The sequence below is a fragment of the Abramis brama genome, assembly GCF_963993115.1.
Source record: "Abramis brama genome assembly, chromosome: 16".
In the NCBI taxonomy this organism is placed as follows: Eukaryota; Metazoa; Chordata; class Actinopteri; order Cypriniformes; family Leuciscidae; genus Abramis; species Abramis brama.
The window spans coordinates 29,140,700-29,163,937 of NC_139978.1; the positions used below are offsets into that span (position 1 = coordinate 29,140,700).

General features: G+C 38.2%; 1 protein-coding gene across 1 annotated transcript in view; it reads right to left on the reverse strand.

The window, feature by feature from the left end:
- cacna1ea (calcium channel, voltage-dependent, R type, alpha 1E subunit a) overlaps positions 1–23,238 on the reverse strand; it is a gene marked incomplete at its 5' end in the record, with an annotated part of 148,361 nt that overhangs the window by 98,994 nt on the left and 26,129 nt on the right. Inside the window, 3 exons of the mRNA XM_084086491.1 lie at positions 2,104–2,243; positions 2,836–2,941; positions 21,458–21,724. Coding sequence (XP_083942617.1) covers positions 2,104–2,243; positions 2,836–2,941; positions 21,458–21,724 — 513 coding nt within the window. The remainder of the gene's footprint in view (positions 1–2,103; positions 2,244–2,835; positions 2,942–21,457; positions 21,725–23,238) is intronic.

The following is a 23,238-nucleotide window of genomic DNA, read 5'->3' on the forward strand; positions in this document are numbered from 1 at the left end:
TGCTGGCTACTGTAAGTTGCTTGCTGTGTAAACGGGATATTTCGAGACTTACACCTGTAAGTAAATGCGGTTGTCAATCTCAAAAACTAACAGTGTGAAAGTAGCCATAAAGTCCCATTTAGTAAGACAAAAGCATTGTGCACTACTTGTAGTCAATTACTTGGCATGCCACTCTTGCAAGTATTCCACAAAAACAACTAACAATTAGCCTAAATAATGTCTTGAAATTAATAAATTAAATATAATAACTGCCGTTACCAGTAATAAAATGTATGTTCAAGTCAAGTTTGAATACAATTTTTTATGTAGTAACAATGATGTCACATGTTTGATGAGCTTTCCATCCTCTTCCTGTTCCCTCTCTATCATTCATTTTCCATTATTTCTCCTTGTTCTCTGTGCAACAGACTTCATTAAAATCTAATGAGCGATGATGACTCATCTGATACCACCAGATCTTATAATCTTCACTCAACTCCTAATGAGGGTGCAAGGCTTTGATGAAATACTGCCTCACCATCTCATCTAGACGGAGGAACACAGGATAAGTGCAAGTGAAAGGAACAGAGAAAACTTGAAAAACCGACTGCCTACATCCCCTCTACACACATTAGCAAAATACTACTGACTTTACACCCTTATTCCATTAGAAAAATTATGTTTTGAACTCTAGTAATCATCCAGCTAACGGGCAACACCTTGCACACAGTTTAAGTGTAGTAACATGACATTCAACATTCACACAATTTCAACACTGACATCATAATTTAAAGATTACCAGATAATTATGTGGGTGGTGCCAGCATGGAAATCTAACCAAGATGCCAGAGAGTCTGATCACACGCACATATAGACACATCCAGTTGTACAACACAACATTGACATTAAGAAATAAATCATTATATTATTATATAAACATTAGAATTTATAGTTAAAACACTTTTAACATGATTCTATCTGTAAATAAGTGTTTTCTGGACCACTATTCAGCAGCTGCGCAACTTAATCAACATGGAAAAAAATTGCATTGCAGCTTGCAGTCTGAATGTGATGAAACATTAACACACAGCCAACCGATCTCTCAGTCATCAAATTAATTACACGTCATCTGCCCTTTTGAACCTTGTGATTACGAGACCTCAACACTGCTCCTGTGCTGTCTCTAAAATGACAAATTTGTCATGACTTACACATCACAGATATATTTAAGGGTGTTTGTCTGTGGTGTTAATACTGTGTGTGCATGTCAGGTGTCAGTAAACAACTAACGAGTTAATGAGAAATAAGGGGTTGAGAGGTTAAAGTCTTTCTCGCGTTTTCTTCCTCTCTTAAACCAGACAAAGATCCAGGGCTCATCAATAATGAATGCGAACTGGAATCATGTGAAAATCTCTAAGAAGCCCATCTCCCTTTGTACTTTAACACTATGACAGTGATTAATATTTCATATGTATCGTTACGTTGCACTGTGTATGTGTGTGTCTGTCTTTTTCTTTCCCTCTCTCTCCCTCCTTTCTCTTTTAGATAGCTCCCTTCTCTGAAAAACTGATGATAAATATTACGGTACAAAGCAAAATGGCCTCTGCCCTTCATCCAAGCTTCTAAATTGTGGTTTACTCTGCAAATGAAAACTTCAGCAGCCTTTCCCTTGAGGAGAGCACTTCTTGACACTGCTGTTTTAACAGCACTAACGCAATATCTGTTCTTGGCGATGGAGTGTTTTCAAGGTGCTGTTCATTTCTCCACTCAGCCTGGTCTGAAAGTTAACACTCTCAGATGATTCAATCAAGCAGAGTTTGTTGAAGTAAAATGAGGTGAAAGTCCATTGAATTTCAGCAAATCCACAACCTTGTGAAGTGCAACATCTCGCCAATGCAGAAAGTTGCCCACAAGGATACACCACACATCTACAGTGCAAAATCCAGGAAAACCATCAAAAGGTTCAAACTAATTTTATGAGAAGAAAACTTGATCTACAAGTAAATGTGGAATGAAAACCATGCAATGAATTTTGAAACAAATGAAGACACTTGACCCTGACATGGAAAGGTTTAAATCAGCAAGCTCAGCATCATTCAGAAGATAGTAGCACCTGTCACTCACCCACTCAGAACGACAATGAAGTCCATCACGTTCCAGCCGTTCCGCAGGTACGAGCCCTTGTGGAATGCAAATCCCAAAGCAATGACTTTTATTCCAGCTTCTAAGCAAAACATTCCTATGAAGTAGGGCTCTGTTTTTTCCTGAGAAAAGAAAATGGATTAGGTGTGAGACAACAGAAACTACCTACATAAAAAACCTAGAACTCAAACTCAGCCTAAAATAATGCCATCTAGGTTGGGTGCACATTAGATTTTGACACATAGCCAGAATGTTCTATTCAACTAATCTACAAGAACAGCAATTATTAAGAACCTGGTTTTAATTTAGGTTTTGTTTAGTGAGGCGAGTGTCACTACTTGCCTCTATTTAAACAAGGACTTCTCTAAAATATGTCACTAAGTAAAACAGTAGGGAAATACTCTTTGAATGGGAATAATTAGCTTGTGAGCAATTCAATGGGGGAAACTACAGTCTGAATAAAGTTGTCAAGAATAAAGAATATGAGGAAGGAAAGAATATGAAAGCACAAGAGAGCTACATTTAGAGTATAACTATGGTCTCTTAGAGTATAACATCTTTCTCATTACACAAATTACTAGAAATACATCTATAAGTAGATAACTAGGCCAAAATGATTCATCTATATTCAATTCTTTCAAATGAAAACAGAAAATCAGCTAAAAATGGAAGATGAGGAGAGCAGTAAATGTAAGTGGGTAGGTGTGTCCTCACAAGTCTCTTTGACATGGGCGTCTTGTCCTCTCCAGGCAGGTGCTGCTCCAAGGCCAGGACGATGCAGTTGGCGATAATGGTGGCCAGGATCATGTATTCAAACGGAGTTGAGGAGGAAGGTTAAGGAATAGTACATACTTAAGACATCTTGCAACTATTGATGTTTGGTCATTAGTGTACTTACTAGGGCTGAACGATTAATCGCAATAAAACCACACGCGATTTGGCAAAGGCTGCGATTATTTTATGTGCAGCTTGTCAGTGGAGTGCGGCTGATTGGTAGTAAATACTGCCCCATTTGAACGCCAGAGGGCGCTCTCATGCAAACACGATAAATATGCCCCGCCGCAGAAGTACAATAATGCGCATCATTCCAGGAAATCCCTATTGCGGTAGCTGAATAAACAGAAGACTGAAACGCTTTGATTAAACTAGGGCTGTAATCAACCAAAGAAAATCTTGGTCGACTGAAGTCCTGAAATTTTCGACTAAAAATCGACTAAAAATGACGTTAGGAAAAAAAGCGTTAAATTAATTAGCTGTGCGCAGTACTTGGTAGCCTTGTTGTCTGCCTAAATGAATTATAAATAAACATAAAAAACTAGTATGCTATTTGCAGTATATTAGATCCGTTTTTGACTTAATTATTTTGCACTGAAATGAGTCTGACACACGAGTCTGTCGGCTCTGACAGCGTTGCATCACGTGCACCTGCGCAATATCCTATGATTTACGAAAATAGTACTATGTTGTCAACTAGTCATATCATCACAAGAACTTTTGAGGAATATGCAACATAATTTAGACAATTGTTTTTGTCATATGTATTATAATAACTGACAGACACTAACGTTATCATTTCAGCCGCTCTGTGCAGCTCAGCTTCGCGGCTGAGACACGAATAGACTATTAACTTTTTTTAAAAATGCTGCCACACTGCCGATGTCTTTGTTGACATGGTAGAACAGGACTGACTATGAATTAAACGCTCTCACAATTAAATAAATAATATTCAGCAAACCTTCTAGTAGCCTACTTTCTTCAATCTGTCTCTTCTCCGGTGGGTCGGGCTAATCCAAAAGAAGTGAAAACAAGGGGGGTGTTCTGAAGACAGCCTGTTACCTGTGAAACAGGGGTGCTCTGAAAACAACCCCATTAGCAATTAGTGCTTTCCACATGATTAAATGAACACGGCAAAACTGATGAAATGAATGCGGCAAAACTGATGAAATGAACGCGGCAAAAAATCGACCAATCAGAATTTTGGTCGAGCCAGAACGTATCGACCAAATAATCGACTAATCGACTGGGAGATTACAGCCCTAGATTAAACATGACTTACAAATACACGACTGCCTTATTCTGTGTAAGAAGAACATCATCTCACAGAAGGATGAGCTCAACTGTCGTTATGAAGTGAGTTTGGAGTAAATGCATGTTATTAACCCTTTCACACGTACGATCACACCGGTGTGATCAGTCTAGGCTGGTCCCTGGAGCGTACGATCACACCGGTGTGATTAGAACGGTCAGCGCATCACGTGATCAACTGCTAAATTCAAATGTGCTTTCGCGCGTTGGCTGGCGCTGAGCCAGAGACAGACGCACTCAGAGCTGTCATATATCACAACTTTTCAGTGTTTTCAACCACATAATGTTTATTTTAGGTTTCAGACATATAAGTACTAAAAAAACAATACATTTAGAGTTTGTAAAATACACACTGATGTCAAAGGAAGAGGCAATAATAATCCTTTCCATTATAATTTTTATTCATATCAGATACACATTGTGTAAGTAACTTTAAAGTTTACTCTATTCTTCTCCCAGTTCACCAGCCACTTACTTTTATGTATTTCGGGAGAAGTGGATGAATTCACGTGTTGTAAACAATCCAACTGATCCGATTCTCTGAACTGCGTCTGTGGCACAAACTAAGATGGCGGCGCCCATCGCGCATACAGCTCAACTAACGCGATCGTTATAAAGGTGTTTAAACAACAAAACACTTCCACTTGCATATATTTGACAATCGGAATATCAGATATTTCATGCCATATCTAACAAATTTGTGAATATTTTGAATAAAAAAGGAAAAATGACATAAAAGCAGATCATCATTCATTCAGCTCTGTTGTTGCTGCGGTGTGTCACGTGACAAGCAATGACGCGTCACCATGGACACCATAAAGTGACACATTCTAAATAACGGTCGCCTTGAAAAACTCACGCTGGGGGGTCAGCCAGAATATTTTAAACTTACGTGTGAAAGGGTTAAATGTTGTCTGTTGTTGGACAAGAGGTTCATAAATGCTTCTCATGTTTTGGAAAGATGTTTGACGCGTGTTGTTTTTTCAAATGCACGTTATAAGTGACTCAAACTCACACTTCAGATGGAGCAGCGTTTACAGAGCCATACATCAATGACAAGCTGCGCATAAAAAATAATCGCAGCCTTTGCGATTTTAAAATCGCGATAAGACATCTCGATTTAAGTGCGATTACACGTAAAGTGCGATTAATCGTTCAGCCCTAGTACTTACTAACACAACATCCCACTGTTGCTGTGCTCACTGTGCAAAGTTAAACAGCACTATGGTTATAGCGCCACCTAGTAGTCAAGAGTAGAAATGCATTTCCCGCAGTAACCGCGGTGGTACCCGTGGTGGTAAAAAACAATCAGGTTGAGTACCATCTGTACAAGTATTTAAAAAATGTTCACATGCCATTAATCATACAAACCATAACAATGAATAATACTATTAAAACACTAGTATTTAATTTGCTCAAGTCTTACTGGTTCATTAGCAAAACAGCCAATGAAATTAAAGGGTCAGAGTGATGGTAGAAAATTATTGCATTAAAAAAATGGTGTACCTTGACTAACAATATAAGTGGTACGAGCTACAACAAGAATATGAATAGAAACTACATTGATATTTCTTGAAAATACTTGCAAGAAGGAAAAAGAATATAAAAATGTTTTTAGTGTAAATTGATGCAAGAAAAATAAACAATCATAATGCATTATGAAGAAGACCAGAATTCAACTTGAAAATATGACACCTTACATTTTGAAATGGGTGATTTTCAAAATATGATCTTAAATTTCTTTTTGCAAATGTAAAAATATAACAACAACAACAAAAAAAAACTTTTTAATACACTGTAAAAAATGATTTTATGTCAAAGTAAATAAAACAGGAAAAATCATGTATCTTTTGCTAAGAATAATTTTGTAAAAATGAAAACTTTAGTATATTAAGTAAATCCTAATTATATACTAATTTTTTACTTGTAAATATTAGACATCCAACAGACAAGTGAAATTGACTTCTGACTCTCTGGCATATTTACATGCATTAATTAAGTACTTGAAGCAAATTAAAAAAAATCAAGTAAAATTTAGTCCTTGAAGAAAGGAATCTGCGCATGCGCAGAAAGAAGAAAACACGCGATGATTGAGGGATTTCGAATCTCCACTCCAACGGCTCTCGACAGGTAAGCAACAGTAAAAAACTGCATTATATTACGGATTTATAATGATTTTTTGATTAATTCAACGATTGTCTTGTCATCACTTCATGCTATACATTTGAAAAGTTTAGTGTTCTTAAGTTTAGAGACGTGCTCCAGAAAAAAGTTAAGGGAGAGGCAGAGGCAGAGGCAGAAAGCACCCTGTTTATTTTCTTTATTTTACAAAAGCACAATGTTTTATTTCGATTGAAAGTGGAAAAAGTAGACATTTAACAGTTTATTTTTTCATATTTCTTAAGTCTGTAATCTTTATGACCAAAAATGACGGAGTATAAGTCTAATTTGCTGCTACGCGCGGGCGCTTTTGCCGACTCAAGAGGGTTAATGACGAGTTAACTTTGTAGACGTTAGCCATATTTTTTTCTCAGTTTTAAACTTTACGTTTTACACGATTTATCAGTAATTACGCCTAAAAACCATGAATATGTCACTTAAATCATGATCTTTTTGTTTAATATTTATTTTGTGTGCAATTTTCTTTATAGATGACAAATATTGGCCACGAATTAACAATAGGCCTAAGTGAGAAGGTTCTCGTTCCCTCATCGTGCACAATATAATTCATTTCCTCATTCATTTGCTAAATCGTGCATACTATCTATTAAATGGTCCCTGCTTTTACTAAATCGTAACCACGTTGTAAATGACAATAATTCGTACTCCCAAATTCCTAATTCGTAGCCTTGATATCTGCTGTGTGTCACATGTTAGCATTAATGTGTGTAAATTGACTATGAGAGTAAGGTCATGCAGGATGTTTTTAATGATTTGGTTTAAATGAAATGAATAATGTGAATGCAAATTAATTAACTTTTAATTTAAAAGTATTAGCTGTTTACTGATTATTGTTTTTTTCTCTCTCTCTTTTCTTAATTTCAGGATATTTCTCAAATGCATTCAGCCCTTTGTGCCTCCGTTGCTGTAAACCGGTTGAGAGGGACAAAGAGAGAGACCGAACACACTGAATTGTTATTATTGTCATTATAGGTTTCTGTATATGCTTATTTCTTAATAAATTACTCTTAACTGCACATTGTCACAGTATTATTTTGTCACATTATAAGAGTAACATTTAATTTAATTTAAAATAATTACCAGCACTGCATAAAACAAGTAAAATGTATTTAAAATATCAAGTGGTTTTACTTAATTATATTAATTATATCAGATTTGTAAGTAAAAATTACTCAATATAATTTAACAGGCCAAGTTATATGTACTTATTCACTTTGTGAATTTTACTCGGCTTAGTTAAGTAGATTTACTTAATTTCCATCAATGTGAAATTTACTTGAAAAAAATTTGTGCAAAAACTTGCCTTATAAAAATTGAGTAAATTCTACTTATTGTTTTTCTCAGTGTACTTCAAAAAACAAACAAAGTTTGAATGGAGTCACAATGAGAACCAATGCATTCCCATTACTTTCAAAGTAAGTTCAGATTTAATAAAAAAAACAAAATCAGACCAATTTGCTACCCTTTGTCAACCTGATTTACTTGCTCATTTGAAAATAAATGACTCAAAAGAATGATTCACTCATAAATCTGAACCACTATGGCTTGTGGGTTTTAGAAAAATCTGTACTTCCTATCGAAATGTCAAAGACTTGACTACAAAATTTAAAAGTTTTCATGATTGTGGGAACTCTGGAGTGTGTATGTGTGTGTGTGTGTGTGTGTGTGTGTGTGTGTGTGTTCAGCATACAAGGCTGCTGATGTAAAATGTGCCAGTATACTGCAGCAGTACATTGCAGGCTGGCACTAAAGGATGCTTTCTCAAACCCACAAACTTACATGCCCAAAGAGTGCATGAAGACTGTTGTCATACAGTGAAATGAAAGAGAGCAGCTATTTAACTAAGTTTACAAGATGTTCTCAGGACCCCTGGTGGTTGTGAGTTCACAGCCAGCCACTGATTTGCATGTGTACAGAAAAATGTTGGATTTTGAAACGTGGCCTCTGCCAATTTCTGCCAGTGTGTGTGGGGATTAAAAAACAGTAAATAAAAGAGCCCAAATCTTCTTAAGACAAAGAAGAAAGAGAGTTTAGTACAAATATAACAGGCAGCTGGAGGACAGACCTCTGGGGAAGTCTCTCTCTCTTATGTGCCTTTCTATCCCTCAGTTTGTGTTAATTAAATTAAACTCAGACTTTGCTGAGTTCCAGTAGCATGATGCTAGTGTCAGTATGTTGGCTTTGAACAGTAAAAACAACATATGTTCTGGTATTGGTGTTCTATAAAATGGACAGTATGTTAAGGTTATTAAGAATAAACTAGTGATAAAACAAATACACAGAGGAAAATTTAAAAAGTAAACGCATACTAAATAGGCTGTATTTTTGTTTTATGTAAATATATTTTGTCCGCACACTCTGCATGCATGGTTACATGATTTAATATTTTAAAAAAGGTACAATGCCAGAGAGTCACAGAAAGAGAGAAAGAAAGACTGCAGCCATTACAATCTAAAAGAGCAGTAGAGAGACAGAGAGAGAGAGAGAGAGAGAGCGGTCTCCGTGGCAACAGGCTCTCTCCTGTCTGCCATAAGTCAGTACTCAGAGTTAATATGGTCTCTGAGCCATCAGTGTTCTCTACATGCTGCTGAATGCATTCGTACAATCAATACTGACTACACAAACATCCTTTCACTGTATCCACCATGACACATGATACTCAATTTTTCTTTAGATCAGCTCTTAATAAGTTGAATAGTACTGAATAGTCCATCAACAGGATCACGCAGGTATCGCTGTTCACAAACATCTAACTTTAGTGACTTTATGAGCAAACTTTCTCTCTCTCTCTTCCATACTCTCTGACTCTATTTCTACATTTTATTTCTACTGGAAGAGATTTCAAAATAGCTGTGCATGTTGTTAGCCTGGAAATCCAGACCCAAATCTGAAAGATTAAGGGTCTGGCACTGAGTAATGAAAATCGCCCAGCATGCATTTGAAAATCTCACTGCACGCAATTGGATAACACTACGACCAATCACTGTCGTGATTGCGCTGCCATTAGCGCTGTCGTCATCTGTTTAGCTCGCCTCTGGCCCGCCTATATCAGATACACCGATGTGATTGGTGCAGTTCAGCTACAAGGACATAGTTAATGAGCATCATTACTCAATGCCGGAGTGACTCGCTGAGCAAATTCAAATTGTGCTCTTGCGAGAACTCTGGATTTCCAGGGTAGCAAGATGTGGCCTATGAAAGTGTTTTTCAATGAGCAAAAAGAATGAATTGCATTTCAATCCAATAGAAGCTTGGAGCATGAGAGAGAGAAGGTGATTAGGAGAAATACAGAGACAGGAAAAGGTGCATGGAAAGAGAGTGTGAGATACATAAAATTATACCATTCATAACATCACAGACATCATTCTAACACTCAAACACTTCTTTCTTTAAACCAGGGGTCGGCAAGTGAGTTTGGCATCGGGCCAAAACAAAAATTCCCATTAGATGGTGGGCCAGAACTAGCCTGGCTCCGCCCTCCAACGTACTTCCGCTCAATTTTCACTTTCTTTTAGTACTCCGTCTGGGTTTTAGGTATATTCGTGGGTTTTCTCACATTTTTACCGGTCCAATCAGTGAACAGAGGGAGTGGCTGAGACCGGTGATGTTGAGGTTGTGCGCTAGTTTGAGTTGTAAGGTTACGTCTCAACCAAACGTTAGTGATTGGTTATGGCAGATCCAGAGTGGCTCTGGGCAGATCCAATAGTTTTAAACTTCAACAGAGTACCTGCCTTCAAGGGAGTTAACGCTTGTCAATGGAGAGTGTCCAGACTCTCTGTACAAATGAAATGTACAACGTAGTCTGGTAAGACCAGGCTAGGCCAGAACATAGCCTAGTCAAAGCCAATAGCGCACCTAAAAGCAAAGAACCGGCAAAAGTAATGATTATGAATGTTTCAAATATAGCAAGGAGACATTTTAATTGTTTATTAATAAACCAGTGTTTTCTGTGTCAGTGTCGTCTGAAATAGTGACCGCAGTAGTGAACGCGCCTTCAGAGAGATGCACATAAGGATTACATAAGCAGAGAGTAGTCTGTTTCTTTTCGTTTTGAATTGTTTTGTTTAAAAGTAGACATTTCAAGCTTTCGATATATATTTCTCGTGTCTGTGAGGCAGCTTGTACGCTTAGTTTCAATTCATTTATGAGACGACCTCCAGTTCACGAGCAATGTAATCATGCTGGCGCCTCCATGTCCTGATTATATTAAGGATGCACCGATACCACCCATACCGATACCGTAACCGATACCTGTATTTTCACTGCATTCGTTTTTTTTAAATGTATTGGTAGAGAAACCAAAAGAATATAAATCATATTATTTGGCTAAGTTAACTTAGTTCGCTAAGTTATTTTCAAGCTTAATAAAGCCTGCTAAAATGCTTTGTATGAACTTCTGTTACTTTCACTGTTCATATTACTCTATCATATTTTATCTTTCATTTAACAGTACAGCACATATTTATTTAGAGCTGCTCCAGAAGGGCTCAGTGCTGAGGACTGGGTCAGTGGTACAAGACCATGTCAATGTTTAGACACAAGTGAAATATCAATTATTTATTCTAATTTTCTAATGTTTGAACATTAAAACACAGCAGCAGGTTTATTAGACTGCTGCCCCTTTAAGACCGAACGCACGTACCCCATTTGAAGCTACTGTCTACGTTTACTTGAGATATAACCGACTGTTACTAGGATACTTGCCAAGTATCCTAGTAACATAACCGACTGTTATGTTATAACCGACTATAACCGACTGTTACTAGGATACTTGCCAAGACAGACATTTTTACATTATTATGTGTGAATTCGTCCGTTCAAGCGCAAGACGTAAAAGACAATTCAATTCAGTATTCTCGCGCTGTCTGATACGTTGGTTTTCAGGGCGCGCGCTTTGGATGTTTGTGTTGGAACTTCTTGTATGAGACAGTTCTTGGCCTGCAAACTTCCTGTAAGTAATAATGTAGGGAACCACTCGTTATACATACATCAGGTAACAGTTCATGTTTTACTTACATATACAATTTAGTTTTAATCCAAATAACACGATCAGCAATCAAGAGCATTCAACAGGTCTCTCTCTCTCTCTCTCTCTCTCTCTCTCTCTCTCTCTCTCGTCAGTTAACGATAATAAGCTACATGCCTCGTTTGACTTTCTTTGCCATTGACATCCGACTGAACTACAAACTTTCCACTGACGTCTGGGAAAAAGGGATGCGCTCGACCAGCTCACGCATCTGTGCCGCTGCGCGCTCAATCCACTACACATTTTTCTCTTATCAGCTCGCACACCACAGCTATAGTTGTTCCTATATTTCATTTAATATTCCACTAATAAGATACATTTACTTCATAGACAGCCTTCTTTTTTTATCCCCATTATACTCTCTGTTGTCAGTGTTTCTTTGTCTGGACACAAGTGTACTGTTATGATTCCTGTCTTGTGTTCCCCTTGTCTTGTGTGGACTTTTGTCATTTCCTGTCCTGTGCCATGTTTTGTAGTACTTTGTAGTTTTTCTTGTTTATTAGTCTCCCCAGGTGTTTCTATTTAGCCACACCCCCTTGTTATCTTGTTTAGCTTGTTTGCCTGTGTATTTAAGCCCTGTGTTTAGTTTCAGTCTTTGTGAGTTCTTGATGTTGTATGTTGGTTGTTCTGTTCCCAAGTCCTGTTCCCTAGTCTGAGTTTGTCTTTGTCAAGTTTTGAGTTTGTTTAAATAAAGTGTGCTGCACGTGGATCCTGTTTCCTCCTATGTTTCAACCGCAACGTTAATATGTACAAACGCTACATGGTATCGGTTGTTGGTATCAAAGCATTTTTACGAGTATGAGTACATGACCTCGGTATCGGTGCATCCCTAGATTATATTGTCTGCTATATTTGCTTCTTATTTATTAAATCCTGGCAAGTTGTTGATGAAACATTGATTAAAATTAAGATACAATATATACAAAACGAAATTCACTAAAGAAAGGCTTTCTACAAAACGAAACTTAATGAAGTGATCAAAATCATGTCTGACCCACGTCTCCCGATATATTGCGGCATCTTGCAACACATCCTGCCTTGCTAAAACACACATATGTGGGAGATGCAGAATGGATAAAAATAACTCAAAAAATAAAAGAGGGCTTGAATAAGCCCATTAATGGCATGTTTGAGTCATGCTCTTAACGAACTATGTTTTATTTCCTCTTTCCATATTGTGAATAATAAATGTGTATCATTTTAATTTGCTTGTTACACAATGGAGCCTAACTTATTGTAATAATTATTTGATGTAGCCTAAACTTTTACAATTTATTTTTAAATTAATTTTTTTTTTTAATTGTTTGTGTGCTGGAGGTAGGCTATTTCGTCGAGTGATGTTAACATTTAAGCTAGATGTTGAGAGAAAATGGCTCTATCAAAGAGTCTGGAAAGTTGACAGCGAAAATAGGGCATACAAAGAAGAATGGAGACAACCGTTCATCCTACCTAGTTTTGTAAATGCAAAGCCGGTGTGTCTTATCTGCAAAGTTGTCGCTGTTTGCAAAGAATATAAGATTAGACATTTCATGACGGCTATTTTATAGGTGTGTCTAGCGATCCAAAGACTCTTTTGAATGTCTTTTAGAACTTTTTAAATTAAAAGCTCTCAATTAATCTCAAAATAAAACATTGCTGCAAAAACGTTCTCGTACTTCTATTTTAAAGGCAAAATCACTATAAAGACGAAGTGATTGTGAGTAACTGTTGCTGTCATGACAGATCTATTTCAGAACCAGCCGCCAGCAAAATAATCTGGCTGTGGGCGCGGGCCAGATATAATTGCTGGCGGGCCAGTATTGGCCCGCGGGCCGCCTGTTGCCGACCCCTGCTTTAGACTAGACGTGCCGGTATTCGGTAATGCGATAAATCGCGGTAATGAATATGCACGATATTGTTATCGCGGGCACTTCAAAATACCGTGAAAAATAGTAGATCAGAATTTATATTTATAGAACGCGCATTAGCTTATTTTCCATCAACCGCTTAAACAAACACTGCGTATATGCTGCGCGAAACACGTGCGCACTCTGATGTAAACAATCCCCACATGTAGAAGCCCTTTGTGCATGCGGCGCAGTGCGCACTAATGTAAACAATCCTCACACGGAGAAGAAGCATGGCGAAAGGAGGAACGCTGCCGACGATTTATCCATAGACAGTAAAATAAAGGATTTATCCCCCTTCTAAAAGCAGGGCTGCCAACTTCAGCATGAGACTCTGCAAATTTAACGTACACTTTTCACACGCTCTCGCGCCACACATCCATTTTCTCACGCAGAGAAAAATCACGGAACAAAGAGGACACGGAGACCGACAGACTAGACAGAGCAGGTTACTTTTGATATGAAAAAAATTCTCAGCTCGAAATTCAGTTTTGGCGCTTGTAAATGTGACGTGACCGATCGCTGTAGTGCCTCAGTTCAAGTAAACCGATCATCTGTTACTTTTTATTTAAAGATACAGTACAACTTACCGAAAGGGGATGACCTCATACATAATATCGATCAATCAGTGTTTTTCAACCACGAAAAGAGGTCAATAAAACTGCAGGTGAACAATGATGTCACAGAACGTTACATTTACCTCAGGAAAGCCATTTAATGACCAACATGTTAGTTGACTAGAAAAAATAGCTATAGAGAGGAGTATTTTGCTAAATATATGCACTATATTACATTTGTATTATATTTTTACTTGTGTCATAATTGTTATTATAATGAAAACCAAATTATATTATTTAATTTAATTTGTTAATTTTTAACCTTTAATAATACCAGCTGACAGGGCTCTCTGTATGTTTACAACATTATGTGAGATATATTTTTTCTTGAGAAAAATTAACATGTAGGCTATCTACTGTAGCCTACCTAATATTTATCCAAAGAGTCAATACTGAATCAAGATTGAAATCAAATCCCAAGAATTGAATTGAAATCGTGAAAATTGTGTAAAATTCTGTTTAGTTACCAAATGTTTTGACAATCACAATTACACCTATTGTGATGCAAGTTTTTTTTTTTTTTACATCCCCTCCCAATCCATTCGTTTCTCTTGAGCAATTAAAATATCGTGATAATACCGTATACCGTGATAAAAGCTCAATCAATTAATCGCAGCATGAAAATTTGATACCGGCACATCCCTACTTTAGACTAATAAGACCAGGCATGATAAGATCAGGAACATGAATTAGGAAAGCAAAGAGGGTTCATTTGATATTGACTTTAAAAGTCTCATTCCTCAGGTGGTTTTCCAAACCTGATTAAGACAAATGAAGAGGTCCTTAACACCCTCTACCACATCTTCTGTTTCTCCCTCTTCTGTTCACTGGAGGGAGGCATAGGGTCGATTGACAGGATCAATTATTGAGTAAGCATGGGCACGGTGGGGTATTTCCTCCCTCAGCCACACAGTGGGGATCAGAGGAATGAACAGCTGTGGCTTCCCCACCGGCCGAGCGGCACAGCGGCCCACTCGCTTCATTAAGCCCTGTCCTTCCCATAGACGCCATCGATCCACCACAACCAACCTGTCCACCTGACCCCACAGCCAAACCGGCCCACTTCAGGAACCATGACGACAAATAATGACATCACCTGATGATCTCCTTCTAATGTGCGTCACTAACAGAGGAAACAACACATCCTCAACATTCACTGCCTACACACACCCTAACAAACATGTTCTTCCCTAATTCCATCTGTAAGTTTTCCAATCCACCAAATGAATGCATTTCTCTCCAGACACATCTCTGTCCCTCCTCCCAGCGCTTCATCAGCCTGAGCTCAAAGCACACGTCGAGCGGCACTTCAAACAAAGCTTTCCTAAATTACCGCTCTCACACACAGGTTGTCGATGCTGCACCACACAGGGCTCATGAACATGCTGTTTTGCAAACCGGTGTGACCTTTGGTTATTCCACAGGCCTCTGTGTCTGTGCATGTTTGTGTGTACATATGAGGAGAGGTGTGTCTTTTTTCACAAATTCACTATCCGTTACAATTTCATTTACAATAGATATAATTCAAAATTAAAAAAATATATATTTTTTTAATTACAATTTTAAACAAAATGTTTTCCCCATCATACTTGATTTTGCAAAAGGACATTTTGTTGATTGCTTGGTTTTTATTCCTGCTGTGCAGCCTTTTATCTCACTGGTCCAAAAATCTTCTCCTCATAAATGTACATGAAACATCAATTATCTTCCAATTAGTTGTGAATGTGAACGTCACTTTCTGCAGTATTTTTGCTGGACAGACTATTCACTTGCCGTGTGACAGCTGGTTAGAACACAGAGTAATAGCTAATGTTATTGCACAGCAAATGATGTATCCACAACAGGAAATAAAATAATTAATGAATTAAAATCCATTATAAATGCATGAATGATATAACACCAATCCATGTTAACAAGCTTAAGCTTCAATAATCCTTTTCAAAAGCCACTGATTTAAGATATATTTCAAGAGTCCACAATTAGAACGTCCTGCTCTGATCAAATCCCATTATGTATCAAATTAGTAAATCTAAAAAAGGAAAGTTTGTTATTTTAAAGAATCAATTGAGCAAAATTGGGCAGCATCCGATATTACCACATACAAATGCTGACTTTTCCTCAGATACGAATGAACAATGTGTGGGAGACACATGCATCTAAATTGGAGCAAGATGGTATTTTGGTCTGTTCGACTCATGGGGATTCAACTTTTGCTTTGTCAAAGCTAATGTTTTTTTCACTGGGGCAAACTAAAAAAGAGCTTTGATGTAACTTTGAGGAAACCATAACAATTAACAGTATTATCCTGATGACATACTGACTGATCTCATCAGCATCTAGAAAAACACTTAATAAGAGCTTAACAGAAACATGAGAGATGGTTTGCCCTTGGGGAGGTCACAATGTCTTTGTTTGACAGCGAAATGCACCTAGAAAAGACTTATTCAACAGCTGTTCACACATTGTTTGGTTGCATTATAATTATGAGACATGGCAGGGGTTAATACTTTTCCTGCTCTGCCACAGCTGTCATACAGTGCAATCTGATGTAACAAGAACCATTATCATTTAGGATGTATCTGAAATGCATAAGTAGGTTTGACAATGAGACCAGACCTGAGCTCTGTTCCAAAACCTAGTGAGCTGCCTACATAGCTGCCCTCTAAAGCCCTATTCGGAAGGGATTAACTTCACAAGGGAAGATGCAGTAATGTAATTTTACCACAGGACGTCTGTAATATTAATGGCCAATTCGCACGGGATAAGATATCTCAGTAAAACAAGCAGAAGTGGGAGGGGTAACTCAAGTGTTTTGCGATTTGCGCATCACTTCATAAATGACTGATTTGGAATGACTGCATAGGCAGCTTCTCTGCATGCCACACAAATAGTGCTCTTAGGGACGGACGGTTCATTCATAAACGCTGTCAGTGGAATGGAAAAAAAATGTCTAGAGACACGTTTTTTATTCAAAAGTTGAATTTCTTTAGTTGAACTTTAGCACAGCATTTTTTAGAATGCTGTGTCATTCGCTAGATGCTGCAAAAGACACAAGTCGCGAGCGCAACAGTCAAAAATGTCCGTCTAGCATGTGTTTACATAGAGAAACCAATGGAAAAGTGGTGCAGTGAAAAGGAAAAATGCATTCTGTGAACGGCCCTTAAGGGCGGGCGTACACGGTGCGAGTTCGGACACTCGGGAGGTCGTGAGATATTGCACACGTTGCGAGTCAGTTTAACTGATAATCGCATCAAAGCAGCTGGTACACGGCACGACTGTCCTGCACGAATTTTATCCCGAGCCGGCAGCAATCACATGAGCTTTCGCGCTAAACACAGAGACTAAAGCTTCAGATAGAAAAATGACAGAAATGTGTGTGCAAATGATTTGTTGAAAAGCAGAGAACAGTAGCCATTCCTTTCAACATAAAAACTAGAGAGAGAGAGAGAGAGAGAGAGAGAGGTGTGTGTGAGAGACAGTGTATGCGCACGCTGTATGGTTGCTGCCACTGAGGTATAGCCCCATCGATGTGGTTGTGTATGATTTGGCAATAGGGGACAGCTGGTGAAAATCGGGCCGACTCCCCGAATTTTTTAAACATGTTTAAAAATTATCGGGAGGTCGGGGAGGTGCTCATAGCTTGCTCGGCTCGGCTCGTAATTCCTCTCACACACTGCGAGCCGCAACCATGCGAGCATCACCGATTCCACTCGATTTCTCCCGAGTGAAAAAAATCATCTGCGAGCTCGTAAAAACAGCAAAAATCGCACCGTGTACGCCCGCCTTAAGACAGACACTCGACTTACAATTGATGTGTGAAGTCTAATAAGCCTAAGCACACACAAAAGTAAAATAATTTTATTACAATTAATTTTGATAATGTTGCTAAGCTAATTGTGCAGAGCCCTGCACGGGCCAAAAACTCCAGCCCTAACTCGGCCCTGGCCCGTGGTGTTCAAACCCTACCCGGCCCCAGCCCGACAACGGCTGCAATTTTTCAGCCCGAACCCGACCCGACCCGAGACCAACATCGATATCACTTTTTACGCTCTCTCTGACGCGTGCTCTTTGATGCGCGCTCTCTGATGCGCACTGTCTCTGCTACACGCAAATACATGCACATCACATGCTACTAAAAGGTAAACTTTTATTATAGGCCTGAAACATCATGCCCAGTCATGCCTACAAATATTGAACAGACTGTCCATTAGAGAGAAGCATAAGCATGCAGTAGAGAATATGGCGCTACGGGATCCAACTGCAAAAATAAGTAAATAAATGGCATACCTTTCTTTGCTTTTAAGTAACTGAAGAACAATGTTCAAAACTCTTCGCCAACTGGCTAATGTTAAATAATATTAATAAAATTTAAAAAAATCCAACTTCTCCCTGATCCTCTGCATGGTCTTTAAGATTTTCAGCATTCTGCATACACAATTTATTTATATTTCTGTCACCTTGGAATCTTGGAGATTTTTTCTCACAATTCATTATGGGATTGCCTTCTATGTGAAGGATAAAAGCGATGGTAACCTTAAAAACCTTGGTCAACTGAGGTATCTTAGGAGGCTGCATAATTAAGACGCCTACCTTTTAGAACAGTCTTTATCTCAGTAGCACACTTATGATGCCTTAAAATGTTCCCTGTGTAGGCAGCTTGCTAGGTTTTGGAACAGAGCTCCTACAAGCAATTCCTCAGGTGGGTGTGAACAGCTCTAAAGACATGAAACTCATTACCATTGGCTAATAATGACATCAAATCTGATCCATAATGAGTCTACGACATACATTTAATTACACTGTTGATCTTGCCTTGTAATACACTTAAGAATCACTCCCAGAGGGACGTCGTTTTCTCCTTTCTCTAAGGAACAGACTTTAGTTGCATTTATTTTGGGGCAAGGCCAAGTCATTACAACACCATTAGCAGGGCTTCCATCTCTTCAGCTCCCTGAAGCTCTCAGCTTATGAGTGAGAGATGTGTGACCATATGCTTAAAATCTGCCTAAAGTGGTCACAGACACTGACACTTGCATTATGTCGCAAGTGGGCCATTAGATACACAAGAGAGCCAAGACCAGATAGATGCTATAATTTAATTTAACATGCAGGCACACACACGCATACTGAGTCACGTTGTTGCAAATGAAAGCAGAAATGCACAAAGGCATATCAATCAACGCACATAAGCACAGCCATGATATCACCGCCCTCAATCGCTCTCCTTCTTTCATCATTAGGCTTCAGAACCGCTTGAAACATTAAGCATGTTACTGTCTTACAAAGGCAACAACCAAATCTTGTCGTCACTTGATTACAGCAAGCACCCGATCTAATTTTATCTCTCCTTCATGACATTCAAAACAACATGAATGACATTCAGCCCAAGTAAAGGATTTGAGTCAAACAAGAGCAGGGAAACACACAGACACGTTATCGAAAGCCTCTCTTCTTTGGAAATGACACCTCTGTGTAAGGCTCAGATAGGTTCACACATTTTACATTCCTCGCCTGCATAGTGCGAGAAGTTTCTCTTTTTAGCATGCATACTCTTTTCGCATTTAGACGTTTGTTTTTAGATGTCTGAGCAGCTTATAATAGCCACTTAACTGATTTCAAATGTAACATCAAAAATCACTGAAATATGTTTTAAAACATAAATAAACAATCATACTCACAACAATATTTTTGGCTGTTTAAAGAGTAAGACTATTTTTAATCAGCTTTGTATTGCTACAATGTCTGCATCCAAATTTCCGTGTATATTTATCAGCAAAAATTCACTGAATGATGCACGTCATTTTGCGTCATCAGGCGGACTTTTGACAGCTCCAGAGCTCCTGTTACAGAACTTCTGCCTTTTTGTCCCCACATTTAAAATAATTGTTTCTACTGCATAGACAACCAAGTTTTATTAAAAGCCAATATTGGCAGCGGTGAATTACCTCTGTATTTCACATATTTGTAAAGTATGTGACGATGGATGGATTTCTATGTAGAATTAATCTGATTTTATTCAAACTGAATAAATGTACTGTGCTCCACCTGGCAATGGCTTTCAAACGACAATCTTACTTTCCCTTAAAATGACTTTAAAGCATAAACACTGTAATACTTTAAACTACCAAACGCTGTGATAACTAGATTACAGCAAAGCTTTTGCAGATTCTTTACATTTATTAACTGAGCTCTGCCTAATTTACGTAAATGCTAAGACACAGTCATGTCTGGGTAGTCTGCTGTGACATTAAAAAAGGGCAAATGAAAACCCAACAATTGTTTCAGTAGTGCACACCTGTGACAACGATGGTCGACGGCCTTATCATGTCCTGTCACTGACTCATCTAATTTGCATCATAGAGAAGGTTTTTTTTAATCACACCATGGCACTTTGAAGTCTGTAATCAATGACATGCGTCCAAAAAAACCTCCAGTGGGGTTTATGTGGTTGCAGGGTTTACCTTTCCTCCCTCTCCTGACCAACTCATCAACAATTGTATATATGTTTCTTCATCATCAGGAACCAGCTTGGCAGAGCATAAATTACAGAGAGCTCACAACAAAACATAAACCTCATCATCAATAAAATACACTTACTCAAAGATTGTAATTTGAAATGCTAAAACACACATGTGCTACTTTCATATATGTCCTTTCACACTATACCTAACCCTTAATCAACATCCTTGTTAACCCTCACCATTTATAACCCCGAGTTATAAAGCCCTGCTCCTGATATATTTCTGACTCTAAAAAATTTAGTGCCCTGTCCATGGTCCTGAAAGCAAGTCAGTTCAATGAATTACGTAGTATAAAATATCAGGAAGTGTATTTTGTAATTTACAATGCATTTTAAAAACAGAATACATAAATGTTCACTTTGTGTCATTACCAGGCCAACGAGATCTTGAACATGCAAATCACTATGGGTCAGTGAGAAATAAGGATGTCAAGTTCTTAGAAATGCAATTTTTTAAATGCTCAATTTCTGTTTTTCATTTTATTTATACTGTACAATCTTCAGATAGTTACACCATTTATATTTTAAGCCCCACAAAAACATCAAATTGTATTCATACAGTCATTGTCTGTATGACTTGCATTTTTAATGTATTTTTGAATAACTTGTATATCTGTGGCGTTTTAATAAATTTGTTATAAATACATCATGCAAATCATTCCCAAAAGACCTGAATACACCAGTTGTATGATAAACATATGTTAGAAATGTTTGAATTAATAGTCATTTTGACAATTTTGTGAGGCTTGAAGTCCTTTTACCCTGTAACAAAGTTTGTTTACAGAAATAATATGCAGACAAGTAAACTAAAATTAAGGGAGAGATTTTGAGGGGACTGTAACATACAAGCTTAATAATAAATAATAATAAATAATACATTTTGAGATTCAGATCAGCAGAAATAAACAGGAGTTGCATGTGCTTTTGTAAAACGTGTTGACAACACATTTGCGTGTGCTGTCAACACCTAGTTGGTGTTTTAGGGGGCAGGGCGTGTTTTACCGTTTAGACAAAAGGATATGGCCATTCTGTGATCTTCTTAGCATACTTCCTAACGATGTTGTCCTCTCCAAAGATAAAGAGCGATCTGTTGACGGTGAAGCAATTCTGTCGAACTGGGATGGGGTTGTACAGGGCCATAGTTCGGGCTCGCTGCGCTTTGGTCTGTTTGAAGGCTGGTGAAATTCCACCTGTGGATACCGCAGGAGCATCCCGGTTCCGACTGCGCTCCGATCCCCCATCCCCGGCTCCCAGCAGACCGGGAACGTCGTCTCCGAAGCGAGCCATTCTGTGTGGAGCAAAAAAAGAGAAATCTTAGTCCCTCTGTCAACAGGTGCAAAAGTGCGATTACCTCCACATGGTGAACTGCAAATAATCATCCAAACGACGACTAAATAAATGACCGTTGCATCCTCCAAGCACGCGCAACACGTAGCTTACTCCAACAGATATCTCTACACACGCCAAAACACCAAAAGTAACATTACCTGAAAGTAAAATGTGGAATAAAAACGTTTATAATCCGAATATCCAGTCGTACATCCCATGAAGATGTTCTTTTTAACAGGAGGAGAGCAAACTCTTTTCTGAGGAACAGTAGTAATCAGCACCCATGTTTAGTAGGCTATACCATGGTAAAACTAAAAAGCCATCGTTTTTGAATGTCTCCGGGTCTGTTTTGCCCTCCTTCGTCACTCTTCCATCCCACTTACTAATTGTAAATTTTGTTTTTTGGGTCTTTTCTGAATCTTTTTAATCGCGTCGACGACAGCGTTCAACAAGCTCCATCTTCTGTGTGTGCGGTGAGGCGCGAATGTGGTTTGTTTCAGGTTGGCACGCGCGCTTGGCCACCCCTCACAACAGCGCGAATGTGTCTGAGCGCGTGCTGACTCTCCAACCGCTACTCTGAGCATACGTTTAACTGTAAGCGAGACAACCTCTATAGACATGCAAATGCCTTCCGAATAGGTTATTTTATGTTTCTTTAAATACTAGGTTATACGATACCGTCAAAATTAATGTAAGTTTTGACAGTTTATATCAAAGAGCGATTAAAAACTGGAAGGAAAAACAGTTTTTTTAATGCATGAACGCCAGTCATCAAAAGTTTTAAGCATTCACATATCATAAAAATGCCTTCTCGTGAGGACTTTTTCATGTAGCATAGTAGTTCCTTCGCAGAAAGTAGGCTACACAAGTTAGCCTGAAATCCAAATTACATTATTTTCTTTCTAAATATAGGTTAGGCCTACGTGAACTATTATTCGGTTCACGTTATTGCAAAAATAAAATAAAAATCATAAAAAATAAAAAGTGTTTCCGTCTCTGAAACACGTTCCTTTCCCACTGACGTCACTAAGCCATTTTTAACCTCTACTCCTCAATAAAATACGAAAAAAAATCCCGCTTCCACCTATATGTTTTAAGTTTAGCCTATATACATTTCAAATAAAGAATAAAATACAGAATGTTTGAGGATTATCAATTGCACGCACTGTAACATTCTTTTCACTCATATCAGACACCGTACCAAGTGTAAGCATCTCTATTCTGGGAGCAGCTTGTTCAGCTGACTTTGAGTTAATTAGATAATAGATAATTGGTGTTTAAACTCGCTCTTCTGGCGCGTGTGCACGATCTACTGACAGGCTTGTGTTGTAAGCGAGATAGTACTCGTTGGCCTAGTGATGACACAAATTGTCACAAAGAAAAAAAGACAAGACATGATCAGTGGAACAACACTGCTGTCAGAGATCAGAAATGTTTCTGCAGGTTTAATGCAGTGTGCATTTGTCTTTTACG